We start from the raw sequence: 14,676 nt of genomic DNA, 5'->3' as shown, positions 1-14,676 counted from the left end.
ATATTATTATTATGTATTGCATTTATTCATGTTTATTCTTGCTTCACCTCTGTTGACTTCTCCCTTCTCTCCTCTCATAATCGCTCCCTCCACATTAACTCCGACACTCACCCCCTTGACCTGCTGATCACTTGGGGCCTCACCATCACTGATAAATCCATCATGCACCGTTATTTCATCTCCCTTAACTCCTCCATCCCACTCCCTGACTCCCAACCCACTATCTATCTCTTACCACCCCTGGAATAACTTTGCCCCCACTCCCTCTCCCTCGCATTAGAGTCATCTGAACTCCTGACCATCTGGGCTTCTTCCTGTAATGACCTTACCTCCTTGCTCATTCTCCCCCACAACTCCCTCCCCGCCACCGTCGATACCCGTCACCTCCCGCACTGTCTCCTGCCACAGCTCCCCCGAGTACACCAGCCACCTCTGCTCCCTCAAGTCACAGCTGGACACACCTGGCACAAATCCAACCTAATGGCTCACCGTCAGATCTGCTTGGACCACATCAAAACCTACCACTCCGCCCGCACCTCAGCCCACACCAGCTCCTACTCCCAGCTCTCCATGCTTCCCCCATCCTCTCCTCTACCTCCAAGTACTATTTGAAAAGAGAAGGGAGTTTTTCTCTCTCTCTCCCAGTGTCTTGGCTGACAATCCTCCAGATTAATTTGGTTAATCACTTTGTGGCTGTTTGTGGGACATTGCTGTGCGTACATTAACTGCTACGTCACCTCGAAAAGTACAGTCACTACACTTTAGAGTATATTCTGTGTAGCGCTTTGAAACAAGATCTGGGCAAGTTTCCTTACTCCACACGCCTAATAATAATCCCTCAAAAAAATAAAATAATAAATTGGTCATTTTCAATCCACGACTGTTTGTGGGACATTGCTGTGTGCAATTGGCTGTCGTGTTCGCCCACAAATATACAGTCAATTCACTTTACAGTATATTCTGTGAAGCGCTTTGGGACGTCTAGAAGACGTGAAAAGCACTATATCAAATGCAAGGATTATTATTATCCCAACGTGAAAGGTGTTAAATTAAATGTGAGGATTATTATTATTATTGTAAGAATTATTATCCTTTCAATCAATCCTTTCAATGTGTGGAACAGCAAGAATGGAAAAATGTATAAAAAGACTCACTTTAATTACGCAGCAAGAAATTATAGGTTTGGACAATGAGCTTATTCACAAACGTTCTGTGAGAATGTGCACTTCCCCCTTTTGTACTCTTCCCTTCCTTGAAAACATCCTAATTGCTAGCTACGTGGCATTCAAAAGGGAAAGGGGTTGCGTGAGGAGCCTTTTATTGCTATCTGCAAATTGCAGAGATGTAAATTGCAGTTCTGGTCTCCGTGCCTTACAGGAAACGTATTGTATCAGAGGGAGAGTTGCCAGGCTGTTAAATAATAATCCTTGTATTTTACATAGCGCCTTAGAAGGTGGTCAAAATGTCTCAACGAGCTTCACAAAGCTTACAGTAGCTGTATTTGTAAGCGAATGCAATTTGCACATAGCATTGCCTCCCACAGGATGTTTAATGTCTACCTGAACGGGTGGGAGCTCAGTTTAATGTCTCATCAGAATGACGGCACCTCCAACAATGCAGTGCAACCCAGCAGAGCACTGAGGTGTCAGCCGAGACCATGTGAGTTCATGCTCCTGATGTCGAACCCACAATGTAGAAACATAGGAATTGCTAGAGTGAAAAAAGACCAAGGTCCATCTTGTTCTCCTTCTACCTTCCTAGTAGTCACATAATAATAATAATAATAACAATAATTAATAATAATCCTTGCATCTGATCCAGTGCCTCATCACGTCTTCGAGACCGTCTCAAAGCACGTCACAGGATACACTGTAAAGTGGAGTGACTGTGTATTCTGACTCAGAAGAGAGAGTACTACCAACTGAATCAGGCTGACATAAAGAGATGAATGTTTGGGTTCCCAATCCAGACCCTGATGATAACTCCATGTTTCTTGTTTCTGTGTCTACAGATGGACCACGACCCCAGGAACCCAGCTTACATCGCAACCCAAGGTCCCCTTCCTGCCACCGTGGCAGATTTCTGGCAGGTGAGAGATCCAATCTGACCAAACATGTTTTTTTTGTTTTATTTAAGCAGGAAAACCAATTTATTTTACCAACAAAAGCCCGGCACCTCCGACAGCGAGACCCACCCCAGCACCGCCATAGAGCATGGAGCGGATTAAAGTCCTGATGTGAGGCTCCAACCCACCACCTTCTGACTCAACAAAAACAACAATCTTACATTTACGCCGGTGTTTCAAAACGCTACATAAAACCGTCCGGGACTCCGAGCTGGGGAGTTGGGCAACTGGGTGGGTGGGGGGGGGAGGGAGTGAAGGGAAATAGGAGACGAAAAGCATGTTTGGAGAGAAAGGATGTTGAAAATGTGGAGGGAGTGGGTGAGGGGGAGTGACCCCAGGAGGGAGTGGCAGAGAGCAAGGCGTACAGTGGCTGTAAGCTCGCCCATCAATTGGGGACGGGGGTCGGAGGGGGGGGGGTGGGCAGCGTTTGCCGATCGGAGGAAGCAGTCGAGGGGGAATAAGGTTGCAGAAGGTTCCAGAGTTAACGGAGGGAGAGAGAGAGAGAGAGAGACCATTCTATCCCAACAATCTATCTCTGGGATTTCCATGTGTAGGTGGGAGGTCTGGAATTTTCAGCTTGGGTTTGGAGACTCTTAAGCAACAGTGATGGTTTTCCACGTGTGTCAGACACCCGGCCGACCCCCCCCAAAAAGTATTTTGTTGTCCTAAATACATCAAAGTGCGAGTTTGGTGAGTTGAGACGAGATGAGCTGAGGTGAGAGTATTTTGCGTGGTGAATGTTACTGTGAGGTTGTGACTGAGTTCTGCTCTGCTCCCCCTCTCTGTCCACTCCCCCTCTCTCCCCCATCTCCGCCCCCCTCCCCCAACCCCTCCACCTCTCCCCGCAGATGGTTTGGGAGAACGGCTGTGTTGTTATTGTGATGCTCACACCCCTGATGGAGAACGGAGACCAACAGTGTCATCACTACTGGCCGGATGAGGGTTCTCAGCTCTATCACATCTACGAGGTACTGTCATAGCGGCTTGTTTGCTGAACGATATTTTGGGGGGAGGCAATGGTACATTTTTCCTCTCACACCTCCCCCCACCACCCCTTCCCCAAACCACCACCACTACACTTTACAGTGAATCTCTGTGAAGCGCTATCCTGCATGAGGGCACCGTGTAAATGCAAGTTATTGTTCTTGCCTTTTTTTCCGGGGGGGAAGAAATGAGATGTGATAGACACAAGCAGTGAAATTAGGACATAATTGTGCTCAAACCATTGGATAATTATTGATCAGCTCGACAGTGAACACCTTCAGCCACCTGCTCCTCCCCAGATCTTTGGGACCTTCTTCCTCAATCACTACAGCTCCAATAGTGTTTAAAACCCTCTTTAAAAAAATCTGATTACCTGTGGCTCTGGGTCAGCATTGTCTACAGATCACTCTCTACAGATCACTCTCTACAGACCACTGGCTATGGATCACTCTCTACAGAACATTCTCTACAGATCACTCTTTACAGGTCATTCTCTACAGATTGTTGGCTACAGATCACTCTCTACAGATCACTCTCTACAGATCACTCTCTACAGATCACTCTCTACAGATCATTGGCTGCAGATCATTTGCCAAAGATCATTCTCACAGATCACTGACTACCGATCATTCTCTCCAGATCACTAGCTACAGATCATCCTCTACAGATCATCCTCTACAGATCATCCTCTACAGATCATTCTCTACAGATCATCCTCTACAGATCACTCTCTACAGATCACTCTCTACAGATCACTCTCTACAGATCACTCTCTACAGATCACTGGCTACAGATCATCCTCTACAGATCACTCTACAGATTACTGGCTACAGATCATCCTCAACAGATCACTCTACAGATCGCTCTCTACAGATCACTGGCTACAGATTATTCTCTGCAGATCACTGGCTACAGATCATTCTCTACAGATCACTCTCTACAGATCACTCTCTACAGATCACTGGCTACAGATCACTCTCTACAGATCACTCTCTACAGATCATTGGCTACAGATCACTCTCTTCAGATCACTGACTACAGATCACTCTCTACAGATCATTCTCTACAGATCACACTCTACAGATCATTCTCTACAGATCATTCTGTAAAGATTACTCTCTACAGATCATTCTCTACAGATCACTCTCTACAGATCATTCTCTACAGATCACTGGATACAGATCATTCTCTACAGATCCCTGTCTACAGATCACTCTCTACAGATCACTCTGTACAGATCATTCTCTACAGATCACTCTCTACAAATCACTGGCTACAGATCACTGGATACAGATCACTCTCTACAGATCATTCTCTACAGATCACTCTCTACAAATCACTGGCTACAGATCACTGGCTACAGATCACTCTCTACACTAGTTTGGAAGATGAGATCAGATGGGATCAGATTCTTTATCCAAACCAATCTTTGATCTTGTGTGTTTTCAAGCGTAACACCCTGTTACACCCTAATACCGTGTTACACCCTAATAGCTTGTTACACCCTAATACACCCTAACCCTGTTATACCCTAATACACCCTAATACTTTGTCACACGCTAATACCCTGTTACACTGCTCGTGCTTATAGTCACTGAACTTGCCTTTTTTAATGTTGTTTTGTTCTGTCTCTCCCCTCCCACCCTCCCTCCCTCAAGGTGAATTTAGTCTCCGAGCACATCTGGTGTGAAGATTTCCTGGTGCGGAGTTTCTATCTTAAAAACCTTCAGACCAATGAGACTCGCACGGTGACACAGTTCCACTTCCTCAGTTGGCTGAACCAGAAGGTCCCGGCGTCCACCAGATCCTTGTTGGATTTCCGCAGGTACAGCAGCTGCTCAGTGGGCACTACCCTCCCTCCCCCTCCCCACCACACCCTCCCTCCCCCTCCCCCACCACACCCGCCCTCCCCCACCACACCCTCCCCACCACCCCCGGCCTCCCCCTCCCCACCACCCCCGGCCTCCCCATCCCCACCACCCCCGGCCTCCCCCTTCCCACCACACCCGCCCTCCCCCTCCCCACCCACACCCTCCCTCCACCCCATCCTCCTGATGTGAAAGGCGCTATACAAATGTAATTTTATTGTTGTTGTTACTCTGTGCTGTGTATTTCTTGCGGGGGGATGGGGCGGGGCTTATGGGCTGGGGCGATCGGATGGGGGAATGGGGCCGAGGGATGGGACGTGTTGGGGGGATGGGGCGGGGGGGGTGAGGGGGTGCGTTGGGGGAGTTGTTTAGTGAGGAGGACAGATTGGTTGAAACAAAAAGCTTGAATGGATTTAAGAGAAAAATTGTTGTTGATTTGAGGGGAGACGGGAATGGAGACCAGGGGTGGGGTTGGGGTGGGGATGAGGGGGGAGCGTGAGGATGGGGACATTCCCACCTTCACGCCCTGGTTTCTCTGGTGTATCCGTGTTGCTCTCAGCTAATTAGAGGGTGACCTGGGCCCCAGTAACACCGTGAGACTCGACCCACAGACACGTCCCTCCTGTGATCCCCAGAGCTCAGCACTGAACGCAACATCACTGGCCTGACTGAGCAGTGTGTCTGCGACGGTGCGAGGGAATATAAGCTGTCGGTGGGGAGAGGGGGCACGTGGGTGGGGAGGGGAATGAGGGGGTGGGGGTTGAAGGAAATTGATGGACAGCAAGAACGGAGCTGAATTTCCTTATAGCTGCAGAAACTTGGCAACGTGCAGTGAGCTAGATATCTTTATTCACTCACTCACTCACTCAGTCACTCGCTCACTCGTTCACTCACTCACTGACTCACTCGCTCACTGACTCACTCAGTCACTGACTCACTCGCTCACTCGCTCACTCGCTCACTCAGTCACTCACTCACTCGCTCACTCATTCACTGATTCGCTCGCTCACTCACTCACTCAGTCACTGACTCACTCGCTCACTCACTCAGTCACTGACTCTCTCACTCGCTCACTCACTCACTGACTCACTCACTCACTGGCTTACACACTCACTCGCTCGCTGACTCGCTCACTCGCTCACTCACTCGCTCACTCGCTCGCTGACTCACTCAGTCACTGATTCACTTGCTCACCCACTCACTCAGTCACTGACTCAGTCACTGACTCACTCACTCCGTCACTGACTCACTCACTCAGTCACTCACACACTCACTGTCACTCACTCAGTCACTAACTCAGTCACTCACTGACTCACTCATTCAGTCACTGACTCAGTCACTGACTAACTGACTCACTTACTCACTCACTCGCTCAGTCAAGTCACACACTCAGTCACTCGTTCATTCATTCATTCATTAACTCACTCAGTCACTGATTCACTTGCTCACCCACTCACTCAGTCACTGACTCAGTCACTCACACACTCACTGTCACTCACTCAGTCACTAACTCAGTCACTCACTGACTCACTCATTCAGTCACTGACTCAGTCACTGACTAACTCACTCACTCACTCAATCACTCACTCATTCATTCATTAACTCACTCAGTCACTCATTAATGTTGAGTCCTGTAGGAAGCAAAATTTACACTTTAAAAGGAGTTTGTGAGCAAAAACAATACTATTGTTGTGTCGAGTCCTCTTAAATTTGAACATTTGTGCTAAAACCTTACACCTGAGCTTGACGTTCCTTCTTACTGTGTGCCACGGAACTTACTGACTAACCGCTTTTTAAATGAACAAACTCTTGCTATGTTGCCAGCTAAACTAACAGTTGCCAGTGTCATTTTTGTGATGTTGCAGCTAGTAATATGATCTCAGTTGCATAGTCACAAAAGTGATTATTGGAAACTGTGTCTGCAGCAGGGACAGACAGTGTGGAAAAGGTCTCTTACCACCTTTGCTTGCTAACAGTTTGCATGATTTTTTTCCCCCTACCCCCTACCCCACTCCTTCCTCCTCTCCTCCACTACTCCTTCCCCTTCCCCACCACTCAACCCCTTTCCCTTTTCCCCCCACTTGCTTCCTCCCCGACTCCCTTGCCCCTTCCCACACTCCTCCCCCACTTCTCCCCACCCCCCCAACCCCCTCGATATCCCCTCCCCCTCTGAGCCGGAGGCTGGTTTGTATCACTAATTGCTATTTTCCCCATGACTTTGCCAGGGCGAGAACCAAACAAATGCTGCTGCACGTGTTTATATCCACACATATCTGTAGTTACGTATTCACTTAGAGATACACAGTCACTACACTAACAGGGTACAATCCTGTGAGGCGGTGCATCAAACGCAAGGCTCCTCCTTATTATTATTATACAAACGGACACAAAGAAATCTACAAGAACGCGACACAGAGATGCTCAGAGGCTTGTGTTGTTCCGCTGTCTCGAGCTAACACTGTGGATTTTGGGTGACTCTCACAGGCAGGGAGTTAAACCCGGTGTGTAAAGCCGTCAAGTCTTTCTCTTTCTGTTTCAGAAAAGTAAACAAGTGCTACAGGGGCCGCTCCTGTCCTATAATTGTCCACTGCAGGCAAGTCCAGCTCTGTGGGGCTGTGTTTCATTTTGTAAAAGCGCGTGTGTGCGTGTGCGATATTTGTGTGAGTGTGTGTTTGTTTGTGAATGAATGTGTGCATGTGTGTGAGTGTATGCATTTGTATGTGTATCTGTGTGTGTGTGCAGTGTGTGTGAACGTATATGTGTAAGCATATGTGTGTATGTGCGATGTGAGTGTGTGTATGCGGTGTGTGTGTGAGTGTGTGTTTATGTACATGTGAGGGAGTGTGTGAGTGAGTGTGCGCGCATATATGTGTGTGCGCATATATGTGTGTATGTGTGATGTGAGTGTGTGAGGGAGTGTGTGTGCATATATGTGTGTATGTGTGATGTGAGTGTGTGCATGTGAGTGTGTGAGGGAGTGTGCGCGGGTGATTGTGTGTGTGTGTGTGAGTGCGTGCTTATGGGAGTGTGTGAGTGAGTGTGCAAGTGTGAGTGTGTATGTGTGTGTGTGAGTACGTGTGAGTGTGTGTGTGCAGGAAGGGAGGTGAAGAGAAACAAGGCAGACCTACCCTACATGAGGAACAATACGTGACTCCTGTCTGCACAGTGCCATTGGGGGCCGGGGTCACCTCCGCAGGAGCTTGAGAAGCCAGTGACGGCTGCTCAACAAGTGCAATAAAGGAGAAAGAGAGCAAGAGAGAGAACGAGAGAGAGAGCGAGAGAGAGAACCGGGGGTGTGATGGAGGGCACTGAACAAGAAGGGATTAATAGCTATTGTTTCCCCCCACCCCCCCCTTGTTATTGACAGTGATGGAGCTGGACGCAGTGGGACCTACGTTCTGATTGACATGGTGCTGAATAGGATGGCAAAAGGTGAGAGCGCACCTTCTCCAGCTTTCGTGTGAGTGTGTGTGTGAGTTTGTGAGTGAGTGTCAGGCTGTGTGAGTGTGAGAGTGTGTGTGTGTGTGTGAGTGTGTCTGTGTGAGTGAGTATGTGTGTGTGTGTGAATGTGAGTGTGTGAGTGAATGTGTGTATGTGAGTGTGTGTGTACGAGTGAGTGTGTGAGTGAGTGTCTGGTTGTTCAGTTGCCATGGGTGACCGCAGACACTCACAATTCAAGAGTTGGCCTGCGAATGGGTTGGAGATAGATTATAACCTGATGGTGAATGGGGCCTCACTCTCTCTCGTTCTCTCTTGCTGTCTCTCGTTTTCTCTCGCTCTCCTTTATTTGCGCTCGACACAGAGGCTGTCGAGGGCCTTCGTTCATTCAAAAAAAAGAGAAAGAAAAGCATCTTGTGGGTTGTCACCGAGGTGCGAAAGCAATTAACAGCAAAGGTCCTTCCTGATATAACACAAGGTCCTGTTTGCACTGGGAACGTGAGAGATGCTTAAGGGAGTCAGTGGCCTGACATTGATTGCAGGATGTCACGTGGCTTGTATCATCTACAGGCACCTTGTCACCTTGTCAGCCTCAGAAACATGCAGGACTTTCTCTCTCACTATCTCCTGGCTCAGTCGGTAGAATCCTTGCCTCAGAGTCAGAAAGTTGTGGCATTTAAACGCACGGACCCTGTCTATGCCGACAGCAGTTCTGGGGATGACATTAAACCTCACTCCCCGTCTGCCTTTTCAGGTGGATGTTAAAGTTCCCGCAGCCTATTCCTAAAGAGAAGCAAGTTGTTCCATATTTCCTGGCCAAAAATCCCCAGATTAAAAAAAAGGGTTCATTTATTTCACGACTGTTTGTGGGACATTACTGTGTGCAAATTATCTGCCGTGTTTTCCTACAAATAATCACTACTTAAGACAGTATATTCTGTGAAACTCTTTGTGACATCTTGACATGGTGAGACCCTATATCAAATACAAGGATTATTATTATTATTATAAGATGATTTGAAAAGAGAAGGGGTTTTTCTCTGTGTTCTTGGTCAACAATCCCGCAGATAAAATTAGTCATTCAGTTCATGGCTGCGGGGAATTGCAATGCACAAATTAGCTGCAATGTTCACCTGCAAAATACAGTTGAGATCAATTATCTTTGAGGCCTGTTTTGATGTTGTAGCCACTGTATCAAACCCAGGGATTATTGTCTGGATGTCTGATTGATAACGTATTGATAGAGTGGAAGGGAACAACAGGGAACAACAGCACCAAATGTACATTTATATGGCTTCCCAAGACCCTGAAGGCTGCTATAGAGAACTTGGGGTTGTGAGGAATGGGAAGAAGGAAGATGGGCCTCTCTCTTTTGGGTATAAACTGAGTTGAAGGAGGTGCTGGTCCTGGCTGTGAAGACTGGACAAGAAATGCCATTTACTTTCAAATCCCATTGTACCAAACACAATGTCAGATTGCATTGCAAGCCTGGGGTTTAGTCTGGTGTATAATGCGGAGGAAGTCAAGTGAAACCTGCTGAGTAGCAGGGGAGGGAGGTTCCTGCATTCTGACCATCCCTCCCTCTCCCATGGTCTTTACTCCGCCTCCCCTCACCCCCTCTTCAGCCCTCCCTCCTCCCCCGCCCCCACTCTTCACCCCCCACCCTCCCTCGCCCTCCCCTCCCCCTATCTTTGCCTATAGTACGTGTTAATGTGAAATGCCCTGACCTGACAGTCCGCCTCCTGTTGAAGGGGGAGATCAAAGGGCAGAGTGGGGCGCAGCCTCCTGCTGAGCTGGGGCTTTCCCAGGCCATCACACTGAGAAGCAGCCAAAGACTTTGTTCTGAGAGATATTTAGCTTGGCTTCTGGGGCCAGAGCTCTCATTGTCTGGGCTGAGAAGTCTGTGAGCGCCCAAGAAAAGATCCAGTGTTCATCAACTGATCAAAGCACAGAATCACAGACCTCGAAAATCTCCTCTCACCGTGTCTTTTGAGCTCCACAGAATGTCCTTTACTTCCCCTCCTTCAGACGAGAGGTTAAAGCCCGAGGTCCCGTCTTGTCTGTTCAAGTGCACGTTAAACATCACGTGGCACAATTCGAATAGAGAAGAGATTTTCTCCCCCAAATATAAATGGTCATTCATGGATGTTTGTGGAGCACTCGCTCACAAGACACACACTTTACAGTAGGTTCTGTGAAGCTCCTGAGTCGCCTCAACGACATGATAAGGCGCTATATCAAATGCAAGAATTATTATTATATAATGCATAAATTGGCTCCCATTTTCACCTACAAAGTACACAGTTACTACACTTTATAATGAATCCTGGGAAATGCTTTGAGAAGTTTTGATGACGTGATAAAGTGTTATCAACAAATGCAAGGAATATTCAATTATTATTGTCTTAACATTCTTATGTATTATTGTAGTTTCCTTTAAAAGGCATAAAGCTTTAGCTAGGAATTTGTAACTAAACCCACTGTAGCACCACTGGACGTGAGACATGCTTCAATTTTCACTTAGGGATAGAAAGCAGAAGTTCAGTGCTTTTGTACATTTTGCGGGCTAATTATCAGTGAGCAGGACACAAAACAGCGACGATTGGGTTAAGTGTTCATCGTGTCCCTGGTGGAGCCAGCCATGGCCTGGAGAGCTCAGACGCTGTGTGGCTTGTAGTCACCCAGGGCTCTGGAGCAGTGAGAGCAAACTTGGTTTCAAATCGATCGGGACATCCTTTAGTTATGAGCAAAATTGTTTTTTTTGCTTTGCCCCTCAGTCAGGAACAGTGGCCATGCGTTCAAAAACTCAAACCAAAAACTAAACGCATCAAACTCCTCCAATGTGTTTCTGCTACCAGTGATCCCTGAAGCTAGAGGGGAGAGGAGGAGAGGAGGGGAGAGAAGGGGAGGGGAGAGGAGGAGGTGGGGTGAGGGAAGGTGACCCAAAGCACGATCAATGAGCTGTGTTTTCAAACGTGTCTTGATGGAGAAGGAACATGGGAGTGCGTCAGGGCCATGGCTGTTATCAGGAATGAGTGGATCCAGCCATAAATAGTCACTCAACCCACCACTGTTTGTGGGAACGCTGCTGTGCGTAATTCGCTGCCATGTTTTGCCCACAAAATATACAGTCAATTCACTTTACAGTGAATCCTATGAAGCGATTTGAGACGTCTCGAAGACGTGATGAGGCGCTGTATCAAATGCCAGGATTATTGTTATAAAAAGTGGGGGTAATTTTCACCCTAGATTACCAACGTGTGTGTGGGCAGCTTGTTAATGCCCGAGTGAAAGTGCTGAATCGGTCTCTCACCATCCCCTGACATTGCCAGCTGCCCGAGTGAGTGCGTGAGATTGTACAGTAACCAGGGTGTGTGAATGGTATCTTTACAGGTGCTAAGGAGATTGACATAGCAGCCACTCTGGAACACTTGAGAGACCAGAGACCGCAGATGGTTCAGACCAAGGTAAGCTGAGCTGAGCCTTGCCGGGCGCTCAGATCAACGAGAGGCAAGTTACCAGCCCCGAAGGTGTAGTGTGTAGCAGAGAGCTGTGGCTCGCAGCCCAGGAGCTCGCAGGTCCAGTCAGAGAAACCTGCAGCACAGAAGGAGACCAGCCATTCAGCCCGTCGAGCTCATGTGTTGTCTAGCAATTCCTATGGGTCTCAATCGTAACTAGGAACTAGTGCAGACTGGGTCACATCGCCTCCTTAACAGCCACACATTCATTTATTCCGAAGTGTGGCAAATTATACATCTCTTAATTACACAGCCTAAGGGGCAAGTCTGGGGAGAATCTGGGCCGTGACCGATCTAAACAAGCCTCGCGCTCCCAGGGCTGCACACAAATAAGGAATAAAAAAAACATTGTCTTCAAAGCCATCGGAATCCATGGATTCAATAATAGTCAGATTTGAAATGTCATTGATGTGAGCAATAGCTGTCTGGAGAGATATCACACAGTTACTAATACCTCCCGACATGGAGGACCTCACTTTATGCTTATTGGCCACAGAAGGTTTTTTTGGAGAGAGTTGGAAACAGCATCAGTAAAAAATATCCTTTCTCCATCACCACATTTCTTTTCCTCATTTCCTTTATGTTATATACAATGCTCCTGGGGGATGTGGTGGGGGGGGGGTGGGGGGAAGCGGGGTCTCCTTGGAGCTGAACTGGCCCCAAGGTGACATGCCTGGCAATGGAATGTGGGAATGGAGCCCCCTCTCTCGTGGTGGTCTCTAGTCCAGCTCCCGAGCCAGGAGGGGCCGCAGTATTCCAGGGCACTCACTGCTGATGGCAGCACAGCCCGGCCTGGCTCATCGGCAGGACCTGGAAGGGCCAACCAGTCACTGAGGGCAGAGGAATCCTCCCCCTCGGCTCATGTTAACCCCGCAGCCAAAGCCCTGACTAACTAACGGGGAGGCCGGTCCCAGCTGGACAAGCAGCAGGAAAGCTTGGCCAGACAGCATTCGCTCTCAATGGCAAACTGTATAGTTTTAGCTGTTAGACTCCAGCAGTTATCCCCAACACACACTGTGGGGTCCTCAAGCCTTGGCTCCTGCCGGCCTGCATTCCATTCCAGACCCAGGGGAAATGTCCGTGTGCAGCTGGCAAACTCTCTCTGGTTTAAATGCTGGATTCCCCCCAAACCATTGCAGAGAACAGATCCGTTTGCACCATGTCAGTCAGTCGGTCGGTGTGCGTGTGAGTAACTGGGTACCTGTTTGCTGACGGCTTTTCCGTTGATCTCCACAGGAGCAGTTTGAGTTTGCGTTGACAGCGGTGGCCGAGGAAGTGAATGCGATTCTCAAAGCCCTGCCACAGTGAGCGTCGCTCTCCCTCTCCCCCAACACCACCACACCCCCCCTCCACTCACACACCCCCCCACACACACAGAGGTGTTTATAATCCTGACATGAATGTCGTAGAAAATGTGATCTAACCTTGACTGTTGTAACAGCTTAGAAACCGTGTCTCTTCAACACCTGTAACCGACGGGGTCTGAGGTTAGAACCTTTTTAAAAACAAGGTTAACTCCTCTCTACAGGCAGAGCTGAACCGGTCTAACTTGAGGTATTTTCTAATTCGCCTCATCACGGAGTCCCTCTGACTCACTCACTCGCTCTCCCTCCCCTCATTCAAGTCCCATCACAAGAAGAACCTCTTTCACTCTCTGAGCTTTCGGTCACTTTTCCCCTAACCCCCCCCGCACTCCCCTCAGTCCCCAACCCCCAGCTGGGCTGCCCATCAAACAATGTCAGGTGCTTTGCGATGTCCTCCCGACACGAAAGGAGATTTATAAATGTAAATCGTACTGGATACAAAATAGTCAAATGAATGAAACCCAAATGTGCCGTCAAACATGTTTCCTCGGAGGGTTCAGTGCTTTAGAAATTTGAGAATGAAATCCGTTCTGAAATACTGCGAAGTTTACATCTCAAAGGTTAGCGAGTTAGAAGACACTTTCTCTCAGGAGATAAACAGCCCCGATATAAAACCTGGCATTCCACCCCCTTGGATGACACATGATAAAGACCTGTTTTCTTTAACCTTAAAATTTAACTTGATTCAAAATTGGCAAAAATCCCTTCAATTTCAATCTGAATTGAGAAGCCAGTTTTCCATGGTGAATAAAAAAAAAGTATCCAAATATAGGACTGAAATGTCCACAAGGAAAGTTGTAGAGGCCAGGACATTGGACTCACTTAATAATCAGCTTGATGGGAGGATCGTAGGGTGGGTGTTCTGAATGGATGGGCCAAAGGGCCTCCTTCTTAAAGTTGTTAAATTTCAAGACAAAATAGTCTTTTCGGTTAAGACGAGATGGAATTCCAGTTCTCACTTTTAGACGCTGACTACACACTTTTTATTCCAGCTTTTGCAATCATTTTTTTAAAAAAATTGCTTCTGTGTCTCCCGCCCCCACTCCCTTTCCACCGCTCAGCAAAACTTACAACCAACCAAACCCCCCCCCCCCCGCACACACACAAACAGAGGGACTCTCAATTCAAGTCAAGTTGCAAAGCATTAGATAGAAATCCTAAATGTTCGATTTCTTTGAATTCTGTAAAACTACTAAAATGTCTGTGGTTGAACTTGATGTTGACACACGCACATACACACACACCACGTACATATACACACACTCACACCACATACATACACACACACATCACACACGCACACCACATACACCATGTTCATATACACACGCGCACACCACCACACACACACGCACACCACACACACACACAGTAAAGTT

At 47.8% G+C, this 14,676-nt stretch overlaps 1 protein-coding gene across 1 annotated transcript in view; it reads left to right on the top strand.

Annotated features, from left to right (window-relative positions):
• ptprn2 (protein tyrosine phosphatase receptor type N2) overlaps positions 1 to 14,197 on the top strand; it is a 168,644-nt gene extending 154,447 nt beyond the window's left edge. The window contains 7 exon segments of the mRNA XM_042332553.1: positions 2,012 to 2,089; positions 2,974 to 3,093; positions 4,768 to 4,934; positions 7,517 to 7,570; positions 8,345 to 8,409; positions 11,809 to 11,882; positions 13,170 to 14,197. Of these exon segments, the coding sequence (XP_042188487.1) occupies positions 2,012 to 2,089; positions 2,974 to 3,093; positions 4,768 to 4,934; positions 7,517 to 7,570; positions 8,345 to 8,409; positions 11,809 to 11,882; positions 13,170 to 13,241 (630 nt within the window). The 3' untranslated portion in view covers positions 13,242 to 14,197.
• Positions 14,198 to 14,676: the final 479 nt, after the last annotated feature.

Source organism: Callorhinchus milii, unplaced genomic scaffold (genome assembly GCF_018977255.1).
Source record: "Callorhinchus milii isolate IMCB2004 unplaced genomic scaffold, IMCB_Cmil_1.0 Scaffold2, whole genome shotgun sequence".
Taxonomy (NCBI): Eukaryota; Metazoa; Chordata; class Chondrichthyes; order Chimaeriformes; family Callorhinchidae; genus Callorhinchus; species Callorhinchus milii.
The sequence above is the reverse complement of the archived record's forward strand: the minus strand, read 5'-3'. Positions and strand labels throughout refer to the sequence as shown.